Source organism: Taudactylus pleione, unplaced genomic scaffold, assembly GCF_031769625.1.
Source record: "Taudactylus pleione unplaced genomic scaffold, aTauple2 ptg000120l, whole genome shotgun sequence".
NCBI classification, from domain to species: Eukaryota; Metazoa; Chordata; class Amphibia; order Anura; family Myobatrachidae; genus Taudactylus; species Taudactylus pleione.
Genome location: NW_028284522.1, coordinates 7755116 through 7781181, shown reverse-complemented (window position 1 = coordinate 7781181; position 26066 = coordinate 7755116). Strand labels below are relative to the sequence as shown.

Below are 26066 nucleotides of genomic sequence, written 5' to 3'. Positions count from 1 at the left end.
AAAGATTGATGTGAACTTACTCTCATCCTCCACAATGTGGCATTATGTGAAGTACAATGTGTGATAATGTGAAGGTGGCACACTACAGTAGGGCTGAAGTGGGGGCACTACAATGTGGCATAATGTGAAGTGGGGGCACTACAATGTAGCATAAAGTGAAAAAGCTCTCTCTAAAAGCTTTGGTGTGGGGTTCCCTTCAGAATGTTGCTATGGGACTAACACAATTTTCATTACACCCCTGCCAGGGCACAATAAATCAATTATTGTCAAATAAAGTTTAGTTTTTCTAGAAAATCATGTTGGATAAATATTAAATAGATGTTCTTGACCTAATTCAATTATAAAAAATGACAATTTCTGAGTGTTTTTTGGAAAAATGTTGCCAGGTTAGTGGTTAAGCACTGCTTATCCCTCATAAGGAAGAAATGTGAGCAGGAACTGAGCGGTCATTGGAACTAAGCTGTTTCTCAGGATGAACTATTAGGTGAAAACAAAACTCAGATTTCTATTTGTGCACAATGTATTCCTAAAAAATAATCTGCACAAGAGAAAATTAAATGGAATCACAAATAATAATTATGAGATTATGGATGATCAAAAAAACTGTTTATTCAATGTATTTAGGTTGCATTGAGTAAAAGTTATACCTTCACCGTGAAGTAAAACATAATAATAAATACTTGGATTAAAAGTTTCAACTAGTTCATTATGGATGTATAACGAAGTTGTGAATATATACAAGTCTTGACCAATACAAAGGAGTCTATTTACTAAGAGGTGTTAGTACTCGGAGTCAGAGTGAAAAGTGATAAGGTGCCAGCCAATCAGCTCCTAACTGCCATCTCACAGGCTGTGTTTGAAAAATGACAGTTAGGAGCTGATTGGCTGGCACCTTATCACTTTCACTCTGTCTCCTAACACTGCTTAGCAACTAGACCCCAAAAGCTTGCTGAGCATTTATCACTACGTACACACTAACCATTGTTGTCAAGGGATAAAGGTAAGAAAGCTAGTAACATGTAATGTCTCTGTAAATAGCAGAGAACATTAGTAAGTATGCAAACATGCATCACATGAGAATTAATCTCATTGAAAGCTACGTAAGAGCAATGTGATGTCACGGTTTTGGCTCAGGGAAAGGTTTTGCTTAGAAATAATGCAAATAATAATTAGCCTAACTCTCCCTTCCTTTTTGTTTATATGGTAATGCCAAGTTCACAAGGAAAAAAAAAAGCTTCAGTACTGAGCAATCGGTGCTTGTACTAATACGTCTCACCCTGGTGACTAACTCCGATTTGACTTCTGGGTATTTAAGAGGTAGAACAAAGGGTTCACACTATTTCTCATTAGGTGCCAGCAGTCATCACTTTCTTGGGAAGGAGCACATCTCAGTCACAGAAGCAGCAAAGATGTGTTTTGGCAGGTGTGCGAAATGCATTGGCTATCACCTTCTCATTTTGGCAATCCTTTGCATTGTGGCAAACATCTTGCTATATTTTCCCAATGGAGAAACAAAATATGCTCATGACAACCACCTGTCTAGATTCGTCTGGTTTTTCCATGGCATTGGAGGAGCTGGAATTGTTGTAAGTATTGATTAATCCTTTGTTCAGTGTAATTACCCTGGGAAAGTGACAGTTGTAGTGTTCTGTAACTTTGTGATGTTGTGAGCATTTTGGGGCAAGTTTCATGTTTTAGCTACGTTTTACAATAGACTCTTTATTATATTCTTGAGCTATTTATTTTTTTGTATCATTTAATTAATCTAATCTGTGGAAACAATCTGTTCACACTATTACAAGCGCCCACTGGCAGCGCATCGTAGCTTATAAATTCCACCGCTCTACATGCAAACTCTACACTCCTATAGAATGCGCAGAAATTTCTGTAACGTCAATAAATGCTAGACTGGAGACTTACATATATTTTTCTGTTTAATGTTGGGCTCCTAATTATATTCAGCATTATACACAGAACAGCTCAGGCCCATTTTACATACATTTCAATGACTGTAGGGGGTGAATTTACTAAAGTTAGAGTTTTTAGAAGTGGAGATGTTGCCCATAGCAACCAAACAGATTCTACTTAGCATTTAATTAGCACCTTCTAGAAGATAATAGCTAAAATCTGATTGGTTGCTATAGGTAACATTTCCACTTCGAAAACTCTCACTTTAGAAAATTTACCCCTGTGTGTTATAGACTACTAAGGGATTGATAAAAGTGATATAATTCAGTGAATAGTGTAATTCGTTACTTATGATATTAGTATGGCAGCTAATTGCTGCTGTGCCATCATTTCTTCATCTAAAGGTGCCCATACACGGGGCGATTTTTCACACGATATGGCCACTTTCGACTGATCGTAATGACCAATCGTGTGAACAGTAGTGTTTTCATACATGATTACGATGCGGTGCGCGTCCCGGCGTCCTGTATCATTTCACTATTGCTAGTAACACCTTCACCTTTTGTCGTGCTCTTGCTCTATACTGTATTTAAAACCTACTCTGCTGCTACGGTATGTCATATAAGTTCTCCTATATACCTCCAGCTTTAGCCATGCTTATGGCACTCTGATTCCCAATTCCAGTTCTATACTGTACACAGCACACTCAAGGCAATGGTTACTGCTGGCATATTGTACAACTGGGACAAGTAGTTCTGTTATGAAAATTATGACTGGCTCATTACGTTAAGCTGTGAACAGTTTAATTCAAATGTAGCATATGCAGAATATTTTGCATTCCAGTTTAAAGCAAAAAAAAATTGTACAAAACTGATATTTGTAGATTAACATTTAAATAATGTCTGTATTTGTGTAGTGTGGATTCTTTTGTGAGTTGTTTTCCGTAAACCAAAAACATATTGCGTTATATACAATATCTAATAATGCTAAAAAGACAGACCAATACAGTTTGCAGATACATAGGCTTTGGTTGTCACACCCCGATAGGTAGATATGTAGAAAGAGCACCCGGCTTAGAAAGGCAAAGTTGTAGATGGTGACATTTTACTTTGCACATTGATTTGCATGTTTTTGTTGTCATTTGTATAGGAATAATTTATTATTTACATTATATAAATATTTAGGTTTAAAGATAAATGAGGGCAGCCTTATTAGGGTTAGGGACTTAGGGGTGGAGCCATGGCTATGCATGGTTGTAGGAGAATGTGCAGCTGTTCCATAAAAGTGGCCTGAGAGACAAAATATAACTCTGGACCTGATTGAGAGAGGAGCCCTATTTATATATTGTTTATTAACAGTTACTTATATAGCGCCTGCATATTCCGCTGGGAACCTTCTAGTCTGCAACTGTATACAATAGATTGCAGTGGTGTAGATTATTATTATTATTATCATTTATTTATATGGCGCCACAAGTGTTTTGCAGTGCCTTACAAAGTATATAAAAAAATATAAGAAACCAGTGACTTACAGTATAATATAATACAATGCAGGACAAGGACATGGATAATATGCATATCAAACCCTTATTATCAATTTGATATATTGTTATTAATTTGATATTAAATTAATTTCAAATTAATATTAATTTGATATCAAACATTATCAAAGGGGGCGTGATAATCAAAGGGGACATTACCACCTGTCACAAAAAGTTTGAAGAAAACTAGTTTTATCTACTAGTCTACTGGTACACACTAGACTAATAGATAGAACCACTAGACTAGGCATTTCTTTTCGGCTGCTATTCATACTTTATATACATTTCATATAATAATTAAAACACTATTCAGTAACAATGTAAATGTTACAATTACTGTATTTGGACTGCATTCTTTTATAACTAAAATATCTAAAATAATATCAAGTAAACATTTTGTTTTCCACATTAAACTATTGTTATTTCCATTATTTAAACTGTAATGAATGACTCTGCCAGTAGATAGGATTATTCTTTAGTTGGCCCTGTCCTCTGTTCACAGTGTTCACAGTGGAAGCTGCCTTCTCATGTATATTTGCTCAGTCTGCCTCCAGTGAGCTAAATCAATATATCAAGTGTAAATTATATAGTTTAGTGTGTACTATATAGTTTAGTATTCAGAAAAATGCTATGTACTGTATGATAATCACTATATATGTTATATCTGTGTTCTAGATGTTGCTTCCAGCGTTTGTGTTCATTGGGTTGGAGGAAGAGGATTGCTGTGGATGTTGTGGCAATGCAACCTGTGGGAGAAGCTGTGCAGTAAGTTATCTTATTGTTATAATTAGTCTTATTCAGTGGCAGATTTTACCAACGGGCTGTGGAGCTGCAGTCCCCCCGGTAAAATCTGCTACTTCAGTGAGCCAGTTGCAGTCCGTGACTGCACTGAATTCACTGTGAGTGGAGGTGGTTTCTCATCGGAAGCGCCACCTGCCAGTCACACAAAGGACAGGCAGCCCCAGGGGAAGGTGTTTCCTTGGCCTGGGACTGCCATTCCGGGCTGTGATTAGGTGAGAGCTGCTTCCAGTGGAAGCCGCAGCTCTACATTTCGGGCAGCCGTACAGTGCTTCTCGGGGCTCCAACCAATGCAGTCCCCAGAAGCCGGTGTTATGCACATGCTCAGCACCACCGCCGCTCATGTGCATGCGCCGGTCCCGGTGCCTGCCAGATTCATTGCGCAGGCTCTGGAATCCGTCCGACCATGGCCAGACCATCAGCAGCGGCAACCCCCCCTCTGGTAAGAGGGCAGGATTCGCTGCTGGTCTTATTTATTCCCTGACAGCACTGAATATCAGAGGGTCTCATTGTCATTATTTATTACAGATGCTGGGATCGGTTGTGGCAGCCATAATCGGAGTTGCTGGTGCTGGTTACTGCCTTATCATCGCTGCACTGGCGTTAGTGGAGGGACCATTGTGTCTTAAAGATGGACAGTGGGTCTATCCATTTGCAAATACCAAAGCATAGTATGTATCCATTTGTAAAGAAATTATTGTTCTCTAATAACTCACAAAATATGTTATTCATGGTGTTTTACATGATGATATTGGCTACTAACAAGCTGCAAGGGGTGTGGTAGACTCTGTCAACATTCAGAGTGTCGATATTTAGAATGTTGACACCAGAATGTAGACATGTCCTAAAATTCCTAAATGTTGACATTCAGAATGTACACATGGATGGGAGTTGACATGTCACATATTGACTTTTACATAGTATCGACATTGCCAAAATGTTGACAGGCAGCATACTGAGCATTCAGATTTCCATTCTGGAGGTGAGTATTGCTGATCCTAACCCTAAACCTAATGCAGCCGAACCCTAATCGCAACTTCACCCTAAAATTGTCCAAAAACTGTCTGTCAACATTCTATTCTGAATGTCAACATTCAGACCATGTCGACATACCAGCTGTAGGAAATGATAACACAAAGTACCAACTTTGGAGAGGAAAGTAATTTATAGCATCATAAATGTGTTGTCATGTACTGAGCCTATTTTACCCAAATCCTCCTCTCCCCACCTGATTAGCAGAACAGTGGGTCTCTCTGTGTTGGCATATAGCTTGCTGAGATGACAATGAGAATAACAGGACAATGTATTAAGTACAGTGTCCAGCATATAAATCAAGCAGACAGGATGTATTACAATGGACACTGATACCCCACATGAAGTATATTAAACAATCGGTAACATCGGACCCATACGCAGCACTTGTGGCTGACCATACCCTACAGCAAGCACTGCGAGTGCTGCTCTGTGTAATTCAGCCATGTGACATGTATGCTGATGCTGCGTCTTAATTATGCACACCCCTGAAACGGCGTTAAGATACACAGACATGCCTGCGTTCGCACCCCCTGTCACCACCCACAAATGGCTCGTCCTGTCATTCATGCTTGTGGAGCATTTGTGTACATGGTGCAAATGCTTCCCAATCACAGGGACTAGTTCGCGCACTTGCACTGTGTCTTGTATGCATGCGCAGATTGCAAACATCGGCAGGCTACGTGCGAACGCAGCCTAGTGAACGGGTCTGAATCAGACCCTTTCTTCCAAAACAGCTGCTGAGCAACTCTGCTCAACATCTGATCAAGAACAATCGCATAATAATAAAAGGGTCTTAAAACAGTTTCCATTGGTTGACTGAACTAACTGTACTGCAAATAGGCTTCCTCCCATTTGGTTACCGCTAGTTTTTCATTACTCTGAGCGAGCAGATCTGCTAATGTAAGGGCAGGTTTGCACTTTGTCTCTTCTCCAGTATTGCCAATGTAACTTGACACTGAAATCAGAGAATATCATGATTATAAGTACTTTATTTTATTGCAAGGACTACCATCATTAGCTATTCAAAGTTAATAAATGGATAATTTAATATTACGGGTTTTAATCAATTTTGTAATAGAGAAAGAGTGAGGAATATCCTTCAAAATATTAATTCAAGAGTGAACACCAATAATTACACAAATATATAAAAAAATATATATATGTAAACTGCTATTTATTTAGAAATAGAGATGCTCCAACTATTCAAGCCACTTTGAAATTTGACCCAGTAGCCCAATTTCATGAACTCAAACTTTTGGGAAAAATTAATTTTAAAGTTTGAACCCAGAGCTTTAATTTGCAGTTTGCATTGAATTCTTTAAAAAATATTTAACAGATTAACCATTTAAACTTGAATAAGCTTGATCCTGTTTGAACTGACTAAAACATGGTCAAACCTGTCCACCTTGCTCAAATTTATACATTTGTATTAGTCTACCTACAGTCCAATAATTTATTAACCATTTAGAACTTTTAGATAGATTTAATAAACAGGTTAAAAACACAATTTTAAACAGTTTCAGCATTTCTATTGATACCCAATAAGTTATATGCAGAAAATCATTGAACAGAAAGAGATACTGATGCACTCAGCAGCCCAACAACAAAAGAGAACTAGCAAAAGTAATAATAATAATAATAATAAAATAATATACGAGTAGTAATTGGCTATCTCTTAGGCAGATCATATTGGTGTAAATAACCTTTGATACATAGCTCTGAATATTAAGTGATTTGTCTATGTACATATATATTACATCACTCCTGTGCTATAGTTTTATGGCTTAGTAAAGTTATTGAGGCTTATAAGAATGTTTTCTTGCTGCTCTTGTGATTAATAGTTTGGGTGGAGCTGAATTGTGACTTTTGGCAGTCTGACAAAATGTTGCATAGAAAACCTGCAGAACCAGACTACAATGCCCACCTTTATAGATATAATGATACCACATTGTTATTTTGTCTAAAGATAAGGAGTTTCGATCAAGTGCTATTCATTATAATAGAGAGAAAGGTGGAGTAGGAGAGTAGTGAGAATAAAATAAGGTACCACAGTAGAGTCACAGAAGGAATGGGGAGAGCCCAATAAGTTTGAGGATAGTGCGGTGAACTGTAAGTGCTGGTAATGGAGAAACACGTTTGGAATAAAGTGAAGCTCATCAGCAGACGGTAGAAGCAAATGATGACAAGGTCCCTCTAGAATAAGGTCATCATACTATTAAAACTGTGCGTAAAAACAATACACATACTAAACATGTGGATCACCAGTGTATGGTCTTCCGGACAAAGAGAATAAGAATAGAACAATGCATTAGATTTTCTTTGACCTGCCCAAAGGCCATTCTTGAATGAAACAATTATGGAATTTCATGGTATTGTCTGAATGTACATTGGGGTAAATGTCATAAGTGTGAGCTGGCACTGATGTGGGAATAGATGCAAGTATTCCCATTTTTTAAACAGCAAGCATGTTAAATGCAAAACCAGCTTGCTTTTACATGTAACATGCTTGCTGTTTTAAAAAAAAAATGGGAATACTCGCATCTCTTCCCGCATCGGTGCCGGCTCACATTGTATTACATTTAGCCCATTATGTTCTAGATTACTAACTACAAGTTTGGTTTCAGGGCAGACAGAGGGAGCCACAGAAACACTATAATGTCTAATGATTTAAGTGCATGATGTTTGTTACTATTATATAGTTATGTTGGAGTAGTACAATTCCTAACTAAAATATTTTTTTCTACAGCTATTTGAGTGATCATTCTACTTGGTCACAGTGCACTGAACCACGTAATGTTGTTGTCTGGAATGTCACCCTATTCTCCATCCTGTTGGGTCTGGCTGCAATCCAGATCATTTTATGTGTAATCCAGATCATCAATGGTTTAATTGGTGGGATATGTGGTGCTTGTTGCGGTGGACAGAAAACCCAGGTAATTAAATTAGCAGTTTTTGTTTAGTCAAAAATGCAATTTTTTTTTACATGTTATTATATTTTCATTGGAGCAAGTAAATTCATGTGTGGGACTCTAATTGCATAAAAAGCATTGGGTTATGGGAAGGCATCCCTTCTTCATTGGCTACTTGCCCACACCAATCAGGAACAGTGTACATTTTCTATACACAGACATAGTCTGTGTATAAATACAGTGTAACAGAATTGTACGTGTGTAGCGGTCAGGTCATAGTGGCAATGCATGTCTTGTTTGTGCAAAGTAGGACTACCATATTTTGAAATTAAAACGTTGGACATCCATGTTACCAGAAGTGTGCATAGGCTATATAGGTACCAGATACTTTATCAAATCTTAAATAGAGCTAAATAGTTATAGAAGTCTATCCGTGTCATAATACACAGTGTTTTTCATCTGTATGCCCTTAATATGATCATCTCCAATGCTAATACTGTGTTAGGTGTATGAGTTGTCCCATGTCTACGTAGAGCATGATAAAATTCTATTATTACGTTCAGTATGAACCACGTCATGCTGGGTTTGTGTAAATGTGCAGTGGGTGGGTCATGTTGTTCAGGTGTAGTGTTCAATATAAAATACTATTGCCCACTATGAAATATATCATTATGGCAGTGACTAAACAGCAAAAGTTTATATTTCAAACCGGATGAAATTCAGTGTAACATGTATACCTCTCACATGTGTGAATAAAAATAACTTAAAATAGGAGGTTTTTTTATTTGATTTTTCTTCTAAATTTACTTTTTTTACGGCCAGTTGTCAACATATTAGAAATCCCGAGCAGAGATTATTTTCTGTTTGTATTGTGTTTCTAATTTTTTTTTTAAAACATTTTTGACATTTGTTTTCGCAGTCATACGTTTGCTGATGAAGTTTGCTGGAATAGGCGGACATGAAGAATTGCATTTTTTTTGCCTATTTAACTTGTAAATGTAATTGTACAGAAAGCTGTATTTAATAACTTTTTTTTTTCTTGGAGATGTAAAAATGCAACTTTTATATTAAAACTGTACTAGCAGCACCTATGGAAAATATTTAATGTGCCCCAGCCTCTGGCCAGAGCCTCGAGGATGCCAAACCAAGGCTTTGCCAGTTTTGTAATTACCAAATCAACAGAACTTGCCACTTAAAAATAGCAGCAGACGGAGAGTGTCAGTGGAGAACCAATCACAAGCTGTCATTACTTGATGACGGCTTGTGATTGATCATCCCAACCACTCTCTCCCCTGCACTAGTATATGGCAGGGCTATAAGAGGAGCCTCATTGTAAGGACTGCAGGTACAGTAAACGTCCTTTTTTCCCTGACTAGGGGGATAGGCATATTAGTAATGTCCTTTTCATAGATGGTAGTACCAATACTTCTAGCCAGAGGTGTAGCGTGGAGCCACAACACCCGGATCAAGTGTAGTGCCCCTTATTCACATTACACTACACAGTAGTGCCCACAAATCATGTTGTGCCACAGTAGTGCCTCTCATACACATTATGCCACAGTAATGCCCCTTATTGGCATATGGCATCAGAGACAGGCGTGACCTCACCAGACTCGCCGCTCATGCTCTTCCCAGTGACTAGCTCCACAACCTGTGCTCTTAGCAGCAGCTCAGGTCTACCTTAAAAATCAGGGACGTAACCACCATGTTCCTTCCTGTGTGACTGGCACTCAATCCCTGTGATCTGGGCCGGCTGATGTCAGGGCCAGGGTGGGAGGTGGGACCCAGCTCAGAGGAGGGAAAGTGAAGGAGCCTCCCTGTCAGGGTGCACAACATGCATACACAGGACGCAGGTACAAAGCAGAGTGGATGAAAGGGTGCGCTCACTGCATAAAGGAGAGCACTGAGTGCCGCTGTTTTATCTGCTCAGCTGTGATTCAGACTCACAGCTGAGCAGGAGCCCGTAGAGCACCTAACAGAGTGGCTGGTGCCTGAGGCATGAGCTCCAGCTGCTCCATCCTCATCCAGTCCCTGATTCTAGCTCTAGTTAACATTGCAAGAATCGACTGAAAATACAATAGAAACAATTGGCCAGGTGGTCTTTCAAGAGTCAACCTTAATAAGTATAATACTGTACCTTTATAACACTGTATTTTGTTAAATGTTCAGTACTTAAAATACTAAGATACTTTGTAATATGAACAAATACACATATGTATGTAAGATAGATTATTAAAAGTGTTTATGATTTTTATACTTTCTTGTATTAAACATATTGCAATATATATGTGACTACTTATTTTCTATGTACTTGACTTAACAGAGCACTTTAAAAAACAAATGACACAGGTATCTGTACACAGAACATTTGTCTCCCAACCACAGTACACACTAAGAAAGGTTTCATGTGTCTGCAAATGGTACTGAGTATTTGAAAGGTTTGTGTAAGCTACAGGCTGGGGCTCCAAGCCAGTCATGATCATTGTTTCAGCGAGGGACTGAATTATAGAGCTTGTAGTCAGTGGTGGTAAAAGGACAGTGGACCTCATTCAGAGTCGGTCGTAGCGGCCGCACGCCACCGATGTTCGCTAAACTGCGCATGCATAAAGTTCGCAATGCACGTGCGCAAACTAGCTGCTACGATCAGAAGTTTCTCTCTCCTTGAACACAGCCAGGTTGGTAGTTTGAGTGACAGGATGAGGCGTTTGTGGGTGGTAACAGGGGAAGGTGCTTGAAAACGGGGGAGTGGAGATCCGAATGCAGGCGTGCCTAATTTTGCGAATGGCGTTTTATGGGAGTGCATAATTAACAAAGTAGTGTCATGGTTTTTACACTGACTTGATCGTAGTGCTTAAGAGAGGGTATGGTCAACCTTAAGCTCTACGACCAGTTCCGATGGTTCCCGATGGTCTCGATTAATCCTTATATGCCCGGAGATGACGTGTAATGCGTACGAGAAGGGGGCGTATTTTTTGTCTTACAGCCGCATCCTCCCCTTGGTCAGCCAGCTAACGATCCGATCTTAAGGACGCAACTTGTGAGGGCATCATTTGCATATCCGGCCCCTTTTCCCTTACGACCGTGCGGCCGCAACGACCGACTCTGAATGAGGTCCAGTGTGTAATACAAAACATTGAGTGGTAATAGAAGGAGATTAATTTGAATTATGTATTTTTACATAGTCCTCAACTATCAGCTTTGCTCTATTCAGCAAGGTCCCAAAGTTACAATGACTGGAGATGTCTGCTGAAATAATATCCGAGCACCTGGAAAAGAGAGGGTTAATCATAGGGCTACATTTACTATCCAGCGCTTTTCAAAGTGGCCGCATCTTCAGCAGTTTTGGCCACTGGATGTAAAGGGGCAATTATATTCAATGCACAACATACCTGGTTTGTATTGAATACAATCGTCACATTAAATTCAGCTCCTGAAACGACTGAAGGTGCAGTGGTTTCAAAAAAGTACTACATAGTATATTTATCCCATAGATTGCCCCAGTAATCACACAGAGCATAAATCTGAGCAATTCAAATGTCATGAGGGTATCAGTGGAGGGACTCTCACAAGTGTAGGAAATGGAGGAAGTTATACAAGTTATACAAATGTTTTAAGGACAAAATTGAAAAAATTAAAAACTAATATGGTAGCTGCTTTATTACTACAAAATAATCTTTATTTTGAAAATTGGTCATTGTTTGTTGTAACACCCCTTTGGTACCTGCCTTTTGAGGGGTGTTGTGTACATTTGTTACCCAGATGTACTCTAAATGCAGCTTAGATAGGCTTACAGATACGGGCCTGATTCAGATTTGGCTATAGAGTAAGATAGAGCAAGTAATTGTGTACCTAGACAAACCATGTTACAATGCAAGGTGTGCAAATACATAATTTTTTTTATTATTATTATTTGCATGCAGGGTAAATACTGGCAGCTTGTGCATGTAGCTCACACATGCTGGACAGCTTTATTTTATACACTGCAATTTAGATTTTAGTTTGGACACAGGGCAGGGGCGTTTCTAGAGAGGAGGGAGCCCGTGTGAAGTCTCTTACACGGGCTCCCTACTCTCTGTCCGGCGGTCAGCTGCGCCCTGAGCAGTGCGCGGCCGTCGCCGCACTTATAGACTCTGGGCACTAGAGTGTGCCCAGAGTCTATAGCGCATACACTGGTCACCGGGAAAATGGCCGCGGCGCCATTTTCCCTGTACTGCACATGCGCAAACGATGGGAAAATGGCCGCGGCGGCCATTTTCTAGTCATTTTTTTACAAGCGCAGACACCGGAGCCAATGTGGGACTCCGGAAAGGTAAGTTTTATGGGTGCAGGGTGTGTGATGCGGGCCCCCCCTGGACACACCCTGCACCCATTATAGATACGCCCCTGACACAGTGTGATTACGCATGCAGACGGTCGATTGTTGCGTTCCGCGCATGCATAGCAGTGCGTGAACACTCCACTACGATTGGGACTGCGATCGCAGTGGCATGCCTGAGCAAAATGCCGTTTTGAGATCCAAGTAAATCCGAGTAAATCCGAGCCTGCACATCCCTAGTTTTAACGCCGTTATAGGGGCGTACATACACTAGCCACTGCGTTGCCATATGCAGCCTGAGCTTTCACTGTGTACCATAAGGTTAGCAATTTCTGAGTAAGGTCTGACCTTGTGCAAGTGTGCGTGAGGCTGCGATGGTACTCGTTGTTACCGATGGGTTCGCAGTCTTGCTAAGTATTACAGATATGTGTAAGGTAAAGTGGGCATCCTTATGTTGTGCTGCGATGGCATAGCGATCGCAGTTTATTAGCATATCATCGCATTGATACTAAATCAGGCCCACAGCCCTCTCAAATCTAAGTCTCTCTGCACATTTTACATCTGCCCCACCTGCAGTGCAGCATGGTTTCACCAAGATGCACAGTTATTTGCTCTTTGTTACTCTATTCCCAAATCTGAATCGGACCCACAGATGCACTCTGGATGCATCTTGAATAGTTTTGAAATGTCCTGACAACCTCTGAATGCAGCTTGAATGAGTACAAATGCACTTATATACGCTGAAGGCAGCTTGAAAATGTAGCAGGCACTTTTAGAGCATAATTTGCCAGCAGGGCCGCCATCAGGGGGGGGACTGCCGGGACTGGAGTTCCAGGCCGAGAGAGAGAGGGGGGCCCAGGGGCAGCAGTGCAGATTTGCACTGGGAGAAAAAGTGTCGATGGCATTTCAAATATGGCGCCATCCACGAGCCAATCAGAGTTTGCGGAATGGCAGCCAATCATTACCTGCCACTGAGTCCATTCCTGATTGGCTGCTGGCTTGTGGCTGGTGTCATATTAAAAAAAAAACACCTGCGCTGTTTCTCCATGCAAGAAGAAACCAGGTAAATAGAGTCCTGCCCTGTGCCCCCACTTAGTCCAGCCAGCCTTTCCTGCCCTGTGCCCTCCCTTGTCCAGCCAGCCTTCCCTGACCTGCCAGCCAGGCTGCGTAAGTCAAACACTGTATATCTTTGTGCTGTGATAGTGAATTTCCTTTGTGTTTCCTGCAGCATACCAAGCCAGCTTTTCATATCTAACCTTGCCTCTGTCTGTTCCTTAATGTTCATTTTACCTGTCTACCAAACATCCACATCAGAATTTCACCAAGCCTCACTAAACTCGTGGTCAAGGTCCAGTTCCAAGGATTTGGTGCATTAAGGGGTCTATTTACTAAGCAGTGTTAGGAGACAAAATGAAAGGAGATAAGGTGCCAGCCAATCAGCTCCCAACTGTTATTTTTCAAACACAGCCTGTGACATGGCAGTTAGGAGCTGATTGGCTGGCACCTTATCACTTTTCATTTTGTCTCCTAAAGGTGCCCACACACATAGCGATATTTTACACGATCTGGCCGATTCTGATGAATTGGAACGACAGATCGTGTAAAATATGGGCATATCATGAGGAAATCGTGAGTCCCCACTCACAATCACGATGCGCGTCCCCGCTCGTCGTACCTGGCATCCTCTGATCTGCCGAATTTGACTGACAGCTTCCTGTGCACGCCCCATCGCCATCTTGTGCAGCATTATGTATGGAGGAAGATAGATGCACATTCAGGAGCCTGCACACTGAAGTGTTGTTTTGTCTGAAGTTTGGTGAGTATTTGTACAGTTTTAAGCAACCACACTGACCACCAATATGTGCTCCCCCACTGCCCACCTATGTGTGCCCCCATGTAATAAATTCATAACCCAGCCACCGCCTGCCGTAATGAGGCGGGCGGTGGCTAGGTCATGCATTAAGCTCCCACTGCCCACCAATGTGTGCCCCCAGGTAATAAATGCATGACCCAGCCACTGACCGCCGTAATGAGGTGGGCGGTGGCTGGGTCATGCATTAAGCTCCCACTGCCCACCAATGTGTGCCCCCTACCTAACCACTAACTGGCCACCAATGTCATGGGGCCACCTAATAATTAATTAGTAAAAAAAATAAATTTTTTGTAAAATGAATAGACAAAAATATTTAATCAAGATAAACAAATACATTCCAGGAAGATTATTCATATTGAAATAACATAAAATATTAATAATAAACATGTTTAAAAATCAATTCAATACAGATAAAATAAAAATAAATTTTAAGTAATATAACAAAAAATAAATAAAACACACATGTATTTAACAAAATAATCACCAAACATTACATTTAAAAACACACATAATTTAAAGCTGGGGTTTTCTACCTTTTTTCTACCTTTTGGCCTCCAGCTGTTGTGGAACTACAGATCCCAGGATGCCCTGCCACTCACCCTTGGGAAATATCAGCATGTTAAAACTGGCAGGGCATCCTGGGATCTGCAGTTCCACAACAGCGACAGGCCCAAAGGTGGAAGACCCATGCTGTCAAACAAAGAAAAACATTATATTACCAAGAAACACATGACATTCCTGTAAAAGAAAACACAATTACAATACCATTACAAACCTTTAAAAACCTGTAAAAAAGAAAATATTAAAACATTAAAAATGTTAACCATAACAACATTAAATTTAACAAAACTAAATACACAAATATTTAAATGTCCTTTTTTTTTTTTCCTCTTCATAGATATGTCCATGGATAGTGAACGTGAATTCGTTACAGGATTCATCGAATCCTGCACTCGAAAGAGTGTCTGTGGAAGATCAGTTCTCGGAAGTACCACAACAAGTCGCAAAAGTTGTCCACACTAGAGGTGCTCTTGGAGTATACGAAAAAGTACATCACTGATGCAGACCTGAAAACTGGAAGGCAAAAGATTCAAAATCTCAGGACAGTGTACATAAAAGTAAAAAAGAAGGTGGATGACTCCAAAAAATCAGGAGCGGGCACAGATGATATATATATATATTTTATCTCTCTCATATATATATATATATATATATATATATATATATATATATATATATATATGAGAGAGAAATAAATTATATATATATATATATATATATATATATATATATGCCTGCACTCTGGTACTACCATATGATGTCATTCATCAGTGATCAAGAGCCTCAATGGGAATCTATTGTCTTGATGGCTGAGCGTGAGGGAGAAGAGGAGGTTGCAGAAGTCTTGGTAAGTAGTGACACAGTTTAAACCAAAATCCTTAATGTTTATGTTGTTAAATCCCAAATGTCCAATTTAGTCAGTAGTTCACAAACAGTCCTCCTGCCATGGCACAGCACCTGGTCTGTTAAAAAAGGCCATGTACTCCTCCCCCACTTTTTTGGCACGTGCGGTGGATGTTGTAATTGGTGGTGCAGACACAGATGTAAAATGTCCAATGTCCTCCAGGGGTCCTACATCTTCTGCTGTAGCTGGGAATGGTCCTCATTGGGTAGATTTTCTTCACAGAAAGTTGTGCAGCACACAGCACGCCATCACAACCCAGTCTATCTTCTCCGCACGTAGATTGATGGTGGTGTGGAAAATGCGGAAGCGGTTGCTCATTATTCCAAACGCCCGGGATAGATGGTAGTTGTATATCCTCTTCTCTCTGGTCAGGCCCCTCTGTGCAAATGGCTTCATCACATGTTCATGTAATGCAAAAGCCTCGTCTGCGACGAAAATGTAATTTAGGCCGTGCTTTGTCTGTTTCAGTGAGGGCAAGTTGAGGGTTTTGTTTGTGAGTCTCAGTTAGAAAGTCGTCTGTTTGAAGGACCCACCATCCAAAGCACGGCCATTTTTGCAGACATCCACAAACAGAAATTCGTACTTTGCATTCACCACTGCCATGAGAATGATGCTGAAGAATCCTTTGTAGTTGTAGTAATATGATCCGGTGTTGGTAGGTGGGTTGATGTGGATGTGTTTCCCATCGATGGCTCCTCCGCTGTTAGGGAAATTCCAATGTTGTTCAAAATCTTCCGCGATGCTGGTTCACTCCTCCATGGTGTTAGGAAACTGTAAAAATAGTAAAAAAAGGGTTAAAACATGACTATAATATTTTATTTTTCTTTTTTCCTATATAGACTCCCACCCAAGACCCTGATTTAGTATCCACACTGGACCTCAGTCTGCTCGGTGGTGACAGTGAGCCAGAGAATATCACACAAGTGGAAACTCCACTTCCACCTGGACCCTCATCTTCTTCCTATAAACCGCAAAAAAAGAAAAAAAAACCTGGGGAGAAAGGAGAACCTTACTGAACGTGAGGACAATTTTTTCCAAAATGCAGAACGGCTGCTGCAGAAACCCCCTGATGCAATAGATGATTTCACAGTTCATGTCAACAGCACTTTGAGAAATATGGATACAGATACCCAAAGAAATTCTCTCAGGTTAAACTACAAACTTTTGAGTCGCTGTATGAGCAAAAATATCAACAATTCTACGTACATAGCAGACCCAATTCTATTTTCCCCTGCCCCAAATACGTATGTCCACCCCCCCCTCCCCAGTTAGATATTACTCCCCCACCAAGCACCCCAAGCACCAGTACGACCTTGTTTAATGCTCTGCTGGATGCAGCGGATGAATCGCCCCATTATACAGAGATGTAATTTTTTTTTCTTGCTTTTAATATCACCAAATTTTATGAATTCCAATAGGTGCTTGCTGCATGGTATAGGGTGGTGCTGACGCCATTTGGACAAGGTCACTACACACATGGCACAAGTACACATTGCTGGAAGCCGGGGCCACAATGTATACTTGTGCCATGTGTGTATTGGCCTGTTCAAAATGGCGTCTGACCCACCCTATCACATACAGCCAGCTACCTATTGGGATTCATAAAATTTGGTGATAATGTACTTTTGTAAAATTGTTACAAAATATGTATATTGCACACAGTTTAGTGCACACTTTCAGTTGCCTACAGGTCAGTGCACATTGTACTAAATGCAGGCTATTTTTTGCTATTTGTTAAGAAAAAAAGAAAAAAAAAATTTCTTTAAACAAGAAACAAATGTGTGATGTGTTTTTTTTATTTACCTTGCAATACTGGTACTGTAGCACTTTAACGATGACTTTGCTGGTCTCCGGAATGATGACGCCCAAGGACTGAGGTGAGATGAGTGTCCCAAACTTCAGGTCTTCAAATGACCTTCCTGTAGCCAGGTACCTCAGGGTAGCCACCAGTCTCTCTTCAGCAGGGATTGCCCTCGGACACCTTGTGTCCTGTCTCTGGATGTGGGGGGGGTCACCATACTCAGCAATTCCTGGAAGGTGGTGTCATCCATGTGCAGGTAGTTGCGATAATTCTCCGGGTTGTTTTCCTTGATCTCCATTAGCAGGGACATGTGAGAGCGGGTATCCCTTTCTAGCAGCCACTCCTTGGTCCAGCATGCTCTCGGCCTTCTTTGCTGGGCCCTCTTCCTAATCTCCCGGACCCCAGCTTCAGCGACCAACACTCTATACTGATAGGGACTTTTAGGTTTTTTTTGGAGTGGGGCTCTACCTGTTTCACATATATCGGGCCCCACAATTTCTGATGGCAGCATTGGGTATAGTGATCAATAGCCTCCACACAATAGTTTACTTTACCATCCAACCCAAAATACTTGTACGATGTTGGTATGGCAAAATTGGTATTTCCTTAATCTGGGTTGTCGTAAAACCAGAGAATTACCATTAGGACAAATTCAAAGTTTTGAATGGACAATCTCCAAAAGTGACCTATACAGGTACTGTTACAGCTGTGAGTTTTTCAATAAAGAAATACCTGGGGAAATAGGTGTGCTTTATGTGGCACATGTAGGCCCTGTAAATTCCTGACTTCCATGGACATAACGGGGCAAACTTATCTTTTTCTCAACAGTATAATCAAAGGAACTTGACCTGTATCACAAAGAGATTTTATGGTAATGCAAGCACTATCATCGGATTTGGGAATGGTCCACTCATGTGTTCCAATACAAATGTGAACATACAGGATGAGCTACATGTTTTTGGCTTAGAAGGTGGACTCTTGAATGTAAAACACATGGCAAAAATAGGAATCGCCATCAGATCACAAGATGACAAGTGTATTATTGGGGCATCTTTAGAGAGGAGGGGGCCCTTGTCCATTCACCATTCGGGGCCCCCTACCAGTGGCATAACTACGGAGGGTGCAGGGGGGCGGTTGCTATGGGGCCCGGCGGCTTAAGGGTCCCGCCGGCCCAGAGATCACACCCCCTGCACCCTCCATTTGCCGGGCGCCCACTGAGATTGTGTTACCAGCGGGAGCCCGGCTCCTTCCCTTCTCTTTCCCTCCCCCGGCTCCAGCAGAACCCGGATGATGGAGCTCACTCCTGAGCTCTGGCTTCTAGGTCCTGCAGTGCACTATGGGAGTGATGTCATGATGTCACTCCTATAGTTCCGAGGACCGGGTGCCAGGCATGGATGTCAGGAGCAGGCACTGGAGCTGGGTTTAAGGTATGTTTTTTTATTTGTGTGTGTGCATGTGTGTATGTCAGTGTGCGGCGGGGGGGCCTCACTACTGGGGGCATAATATGGGGGCATTACAGGGGCTTGCCTCACTACTGGGGGCATTACAGGGGCCTGCCTCACTACTGGGGGCATAATATGGGGGCATTACAGGGGCCTGCCTCAATACTGGGGGCATAATATGGGGGCATTACAGGGGCCTGTCTCACTACTGGGGGCATAATATGGGGGCATAATAGGGGCTTTACTACTGGGGGCATAATATGGGTCACTACAGGGGGCATTACAGGGGCCTTACTACTGGGGGCATAATATGGGTCACTACAGGGGGCATTACATGGGCCTTACTACTGGGGGAATAATATGGGGGCATTACAGGTGCCTTACTGGGGGCAAAATATGGGGGAATTAAAGGGGCCTGCCTCACTACTGGGGGGCATAATATGGGGGCATTACAGGGGCCTGCCTCACTACTGGGGGCATAATATGGGGGCATAATAGGGGCTTTACTACTGGGGGCATAATATGGGTCACTACAGGGGGCATTACAGGGGCTTTACTACTGAGGGCATAATATGGGTCACTACAGGGGGCATTACTACTGGGGGCATAATATGGGTCACTACAGGGAGCATTACAGGGACCTTACTACTGGGGGCATAATATGGGGGCATTACAGGTGCCTTACTACTGGTGGCACTGCAGGGGGCACTACTACAGGGGGCATTACTTTTAGGGGCATTATTACCAGGGGGCATTACTACAGGGAGCATTATTACTACTGGAGGCACTGCGTAAGGGGCACCATTACAGTGGCCATTGCATAAGGGACACCATTACAGTGGGCATTTAGTGTTTTAGGGGAACTACTGTGTGAGCAATGTGTAAGACCTAAGTTAGGGGGGCCCCTTAAAAATGTTGCTATGGGGCCCAAAAAGTTCTAGTTACGCCCCTGCCTCCTACTCTCTTCCCAGTGGCCGGCAGTTGACTGACGCTGCTGGCCGGCAACCAGAGCATTAGTAGACTTTGAGCACTAGAGTGTGCCCGGAGTCTACTGCGCATGCGCAAAACGCCGGAAGAATGGCCGCGGTGGCCATTTTTCCAGCTTTTGTACAGAGCTGACACCCGGCGCGGGACCTTGGAGAGGTAAGTTTTAAACAATATGGGTGCACGGTGTGCGGTGTGGCCCCCCCCCTGTTCCACCCATTATAGATACATTCAGGTTAATACACAGGGGTGTAAGAATATGATAGAGCCAAAGTGAATGAACACCTGCATTATCTCAACATTATAAAAGAACAGATGCACTCAGACAGCATAATTACTTTTATATGTGGCATATATCCCCGTGACGCAGGCACCTGGAAAGCATACAGGAATTGTAGAACCAGGACCTGAAAAAGAATATCATAATATAGTCCAGAAATTATGAGATGTGATTGTTGCATGAAAGCTAAAACCACAAGAGAAACTATTAAGATATTAAGGGCTCTATTTATCCATCTTTATTTTACTAAAATATTGTGAAAATGGGTGTTTTGTTTTCACACCCTTTTCACATTAGTTTCACTGAAATGTATTAAAGGGCTTTTGGAGCAGTTTTCATGAAAAAATATTCCAAGCCCTTTCATTTGCATTTGTTTAGTAAGCAGATCACATTTCCCATACTTGTAATGGGAAATGCAATCTGCTTGAAATGTACTACGGGGAGCCCTGCGATAACAATGCCATTTGGAGATGGTGTTAAACAGAATTTCCCCCGATTTCCCAAATCCTGCTCTACTCAGACATTCAGAGCAGTGCTGAGAGCTGGCTCCTGTGATCAGCTTTATGGTCTAATTAGACAATCAGCTAATGACTGTAAAAATAAATTAGTTTAAAGAAAAGTGAATATTTTTGTGAAAAATACAGTGAGAAGTGTGCGGTGATGTTACGCGGGGACAGAGCTTTCTTGAGAATGTTAATACATTTTTGTGATAGTTCCTAAATTCGCAAAGCGAATTTTAAGCGAAATTATCACACTACAACAGCATATGAAAATCAGTTTGTAGTAAATAGGGGCCTAAGTAAGAGAAGAGCCTCAAGAGCATTTGATCTTTTACACCGTGTGCTATGTGAACCTATGAAACCATGAGAACTGATACATAGTTACTATTATATATGATTGTTCAAGAGAACCAGTCACCTATCTAATGAAAATCAAAGATGAAGCATTGGACAAATTACAGGCCTACGTAACAATCACAAGTATCAAGTTTCAACAAAATGAACTCATATTTCAAAGTGACAATGTAGTTGAATTTATAGAATGTAAAATAGAGAGCGTCTTCAGACAACAGAGTTTCGAGGGCCTGATTCTAAGTAATGCAAACACAATGCCAGATGCCTGCGTCTGAGTCTCACACATCTATGCAATCGCACCTCCCTAGTCCCCGTTCCATGAGAGCCGCCATCATCACTATCTTTATCACTTACTCCTACCGCATGCTAGGTGCAGGAGATACGACTTACAGAAAGGAATGAACAAAAGCAGTGGAGAAGGATGTTGCATGAACAGAACCAAACCTGCTTACTTACTGATCTGTCAACATGGAGAAAGACCATAGGGTTCCAATGGATGTTTAAAGATAAAGATAATAGGGTTTAATGGACAACGCCACAGCTATTGAGAAGGGGTGTTGGAGTACAGCAATAGGTAAAGGCTGAATATCCCTTGAGAAGCTGTAATAGAGGGACATTGGGTGGCACTGTGTCTTAAGTTTTTACTGTTGAATCTTCTATTTGTTGTGCACATTTGCTTTCTTATACCATGTTGCTTGTTAATCCTCCATGGCATGTTGTGAAGTTTTACATGTACTAGTCAGAGTACAGTTTATTAGAATATCATATTCTGCAACAGGAAAAACATTGTATTTTGTACTCACTATTAACCAAGCATTGAAATCGGTATCTGAAGGCTTACATGCAACCAGGGGTGTTACACCAGACATTTCAGCCCATGCAGCTGCTAGGGTACAAAGGGTCTGGTGACATTCAAGCAGATAAGGCTAATGGCACATGGGTGTTTTACATGCCCATGTATATTAATTAGCCCAGGAAAAACTATGCTTTGGCCAGGAGTTTAGCGATTACATAGCTTGATATGTACCTGAAAACACACAGAAAAATGTTCCGTGATCACTAGGATAATACATGTGGCTATCACATGATGTGTGGGGAGGTGTAGAGGAGATGGGGCCCTCTTTTATATTTAGTTTCAGCAATACTTGCAGCATAGAGAACTGTGTATTACTATTGATCCCTATAGAACTCCACTGTACATTACCAATCATCAGTACTTCTGACCTCTACAGGCAACAACTACATTGACACAGGAAAAGTGACTGTGTAATTAATGCTTGTTAGTATGTGTGCTGCTCATATCCATTTCTTTATATTAGTTATTGAACTATTGACATCAAAGAGTGTTTAATGCTTTACGAACATATATTAAATGCTTAAAATTGGAGATGTGCTCCAGACCATTTTTGCTGGTTTTGGTTCTAATTCATCGGCAGGTTCTGGTTTTGCCAAACCGCCGTGACTGGTCTTGATTTTGTATTTTTTTCCAAAAATGTACAAAAAAATCTAAAATCACATAATTTGAGCCTTTTTGGTTCCTAGAGTATTATTAACCTCAATAACATTAATTTCCATTCATCTCCAGTCAATTTTGACCATCTCACAGATCATAATATTGTTTTCAATCAGTTAAGACCAAAAGGTTGCACCGAGCTACCTTGCTGACTAAGCTAAGCTACACCAGTGGCCGGCACAAACATGTCAGTTCAACTTCAACCATGGCACATCTAGAAAACAAAGTGGCACTGCAGTGGCAGATTTAATGGCAGTAAACTGACCCCATAGAAAGAAACGAAGAATGTTTTCATTAATCAAGAGGCCTGAGGGAGATGGAGTATGTATGTAAATGAAGGCAGGGAAAGGAAGGAAGGATTGATTAGTTTGTAAATAAATGTTATTTTTTGATTCTGAAGAAAATTTATGAGGGACGAGGGGTATCCGACGGGGCCTGAGCCCCAGCTGGTGTCTTCCCACCAGGCTCGGATTAAAAATCGAGGCAAAACTTCATCATCCCAGTGTTGGATTTCATGGGTTTTGGATTTGATATAAGTCCTTATCGCAGTGATTCGGGCGCCACTTCACACAGAACCATTGGAAAAAGAGCTCACACTAGACTGCCAGGGCAGAAATTAATTATTACAACTGGGTGAACATGTCCCATGGTTTGCCCACACAACAAACTTGGTGGTTCAGAATATTTAAAAAAATTAAAGGAGCATGCAGGAGATGCTGTCTGCTGCCATAAAAATTTCTGTACATTTTTGGCATTCATTAACCACATGTAGAAGATTTCAGCAGCTGTGGCAGTTCAACTTCCAACATGGCACATCTAGGAAACAAGAGTGTCACTGCAGTGGCAGACAGGATGGATGTTTAATAAAGTATACAACCCCATAGAGAAACCAAGAATGTTTTCATTAATCAAGAACTTGATCAGAGGTCCGCGGGAGGAGGAGTATATATCTAGTGGTGGAAGGTAGCTAAAGTAAGGAAGGGTTGATTATTTAGTACATTTAATATTATTTTACTTCCGAAGAAAATTTATGAGGGAGAAAGGATAGAATTGAAAACTGGGTTAATTTGAACATGTCCCATGTTTTGCCCACCCAATAAACTTGGTGGTTCAGATTTTTTTTTTAAATGAAAAGGGGCATGCAGGAGATGCTATCTGCTGCCATAAAAATTTCTGGTCATTTTTGGCATTCATTAACCACATGTAGAAGATTTCAGCAGCTGTGGCAGTTCAACTTCCAACATGGCACATCTAGAAAACAAGAGTGTCACTGCAGTGGCAGACAGGATGGATGTTTAATAAAGTATACAACCCCATATAGAAACCAAGAATGTTTTTATTAATCAAGAACTTGATCAGAGGTCCGCGGGAGGAGGAGTATATATCTAGTGGTGGAAGGTAGCTAAAGTAAGGAAGGGTTGATTATTTAGTACATTTAATATTATTTTACTTCCGAAGAAAATTTATGAGGGAGAGAGGACAGAATTGAAAACTGTTAATTTGAACATGTCCCATGTTTTGCCCACCCAATAAACTTGGTGGTTCAGATTTTTTTTTTAAATGAAAGGGTCATGCAGGAGATGCTGTCTGTGGCCATAAACATTTCTGTACATTTTTGGGATTCATTAACCGGATGTGGAAGATTTCAGTGGCTGTGGCAGTTCAACTTCCAACATAGCACATCTAGCAAAACAGAGTGGCACTGCAGTGGCAGACAGGATGGCAGTTTAATGAACTATAAAAATGTTTGTCATCTATGCAAAAAGACAGTCAGCAATGCCCCAATCAGGGCATAATGCAAAGAAAAGAAGTTCAAGATGGAATTGTCCTTGGGCCCTCCAGCCTACCCTTATGTTGTATATATTAAACAGGACATGTATAGTTTAACAAACCAATCACTTCAGTGACAGGGACAGCAACTTGTGGCTGAAGTGATTGGTTTGTTTGGACCCCCACAAAACAAGATACGTATAGACTTAAGGTAGCTAACAGTATTGATAATCTTCTCTACAGCTGGAAGAGGTCATTCTTCTCATCTGATTCCTCACACTCATCAGTGTGTACATCATTCTCACAGAATATTATTCATCCCTGCTGGAATCCACCATTGCAGGTGCCTCTGTATTTTTTTTTATGTAATTGGTGGTAAAGGTCTTCCTCGTGGAATTTTCAGTTTATTTTGATGAACATAATATTTGGTAAAAATAATGTCACAAATAAGAGGTGTAATTGTTGGTCCTATGCCCAGGCATCACAGTGGCCTTCTTCATATCATGGGCAAGAGCTGCTACCACTGGTGCCTGACTTAATCAAACAACATCCTCATCATAAACATTTTCATTAGCACCAGAGTCAGCTACACAAATATCTCCCTCATTCTCTTGCACTTCCTCGGTGGCATCCTCATTTTTATGTCATCAGCTATATTTGTGCTTCTCATCCCCACATTTGCAGAGGGAGCAGAAATGGTGGAAGGTGGCTTCTCTGAAACGTCAGGCTCACACAAGGACACAATTAGACTCTCCTTAGGGATTTGTGACATCTGTTTCTTAACACAGTTTGTTCTACTGCCTTGGTTTTCATTTTTTACAACTCTTCTAGACTCTGAGTGAAAAGGTCTTTCATCATCATGAGAGGCAGAAGATGTCTCACTGACAGTTTCAGAACCATCACTCATAAATAAAGGCCAAGGCCAGAGCCTTTCAATGCCACTGCATGTGGTGAATGGCATGTTGCCAATTTCATGTTATTCTGCACTAAAATTTCACTTCATTACACATGTTTTTTCTTTACCACTGTATATTGGGTTTTTGATATTAGATGTCCTATCTATGCCCTTGAGCATCGGCTTTAGTAGATGACATTGATGGACTAGTATCGTCATCATGACTGGTGGCAGCAGCAATAGTATTTGCTTGCTCATCTCTAAAGTGATCATTATCCATTTTTCTATTCACAGATCAATGCAGTAATTCTGAGGGCTTCCTTTTATATGTACATGAATAATATATGCACAGAATACAGTGCGCCAGAAGGAGAGTACAAAAATAGAATAAATTTATCACTTTGCAGATCAACTTAAACTGGCAATTCAAAGAGCTTCCTATTATATGTACATGCATAATAAAAGCACAGGGGGACAGTGCACCAGAAGAAGAGTACAAAAAATCTAACAATATATTTTTCACTTTGCAGATCAACCTAAACTGTGGCAATTAAAAAGGCTTTTATTATATGTATAGCAATAGTAAATGCACAGGGGTACAGTGTGCCAGAAGAAGAGTACAAAAAAATAGAACAATACATTTTTCACTTTGCAGATTAATAACTTAAACTGCGGAAAGTGAAA

General features: G+C 41.0%; 2 protein-coding genes across 2 annotated transcripts in view; both read left to right on the top strand.

Annotated features, from left to right (window-relative positions):
• The window catches only part of LOC148524217 (uncharacterized), a 158965-nt gene extending 154797 nt beyond the window's left edge, over window positions 1–4168 (top strand). Inside the window, exon 13 of the mRNA XM_088472061.1 lies at window positions 4124–4168. The gene's annotated coding sequence lies outside the window, so the exon portion shown is untranslated. The remainder of the gene's footprint in view (window positions 1–4123) is intronic.
• LOC148524216 (transmembrane 4 L6 family member 1-like) lies at window positions 1271–10345 on the top strand. Its single transcript, XM_088472063.1, has 5 exons — window positions 1271–1586; window positions 4124–4213; window positions 4775–4917; window positions 8028–8214; window positions 9110–10345. Exons 1-5 carry the CDS (start codon window positions 1410–1412, stop codon window positions 9122–9124), a joined length of 612 nt encoding a protein of 203 aa, XP_088328189.1. The 5' UTR covers window positions 1271–1409; the 3' UTR covers window positions 9125–10345.
• Window positions 10346–26066: the final 15721 nt, after the last annotated feature.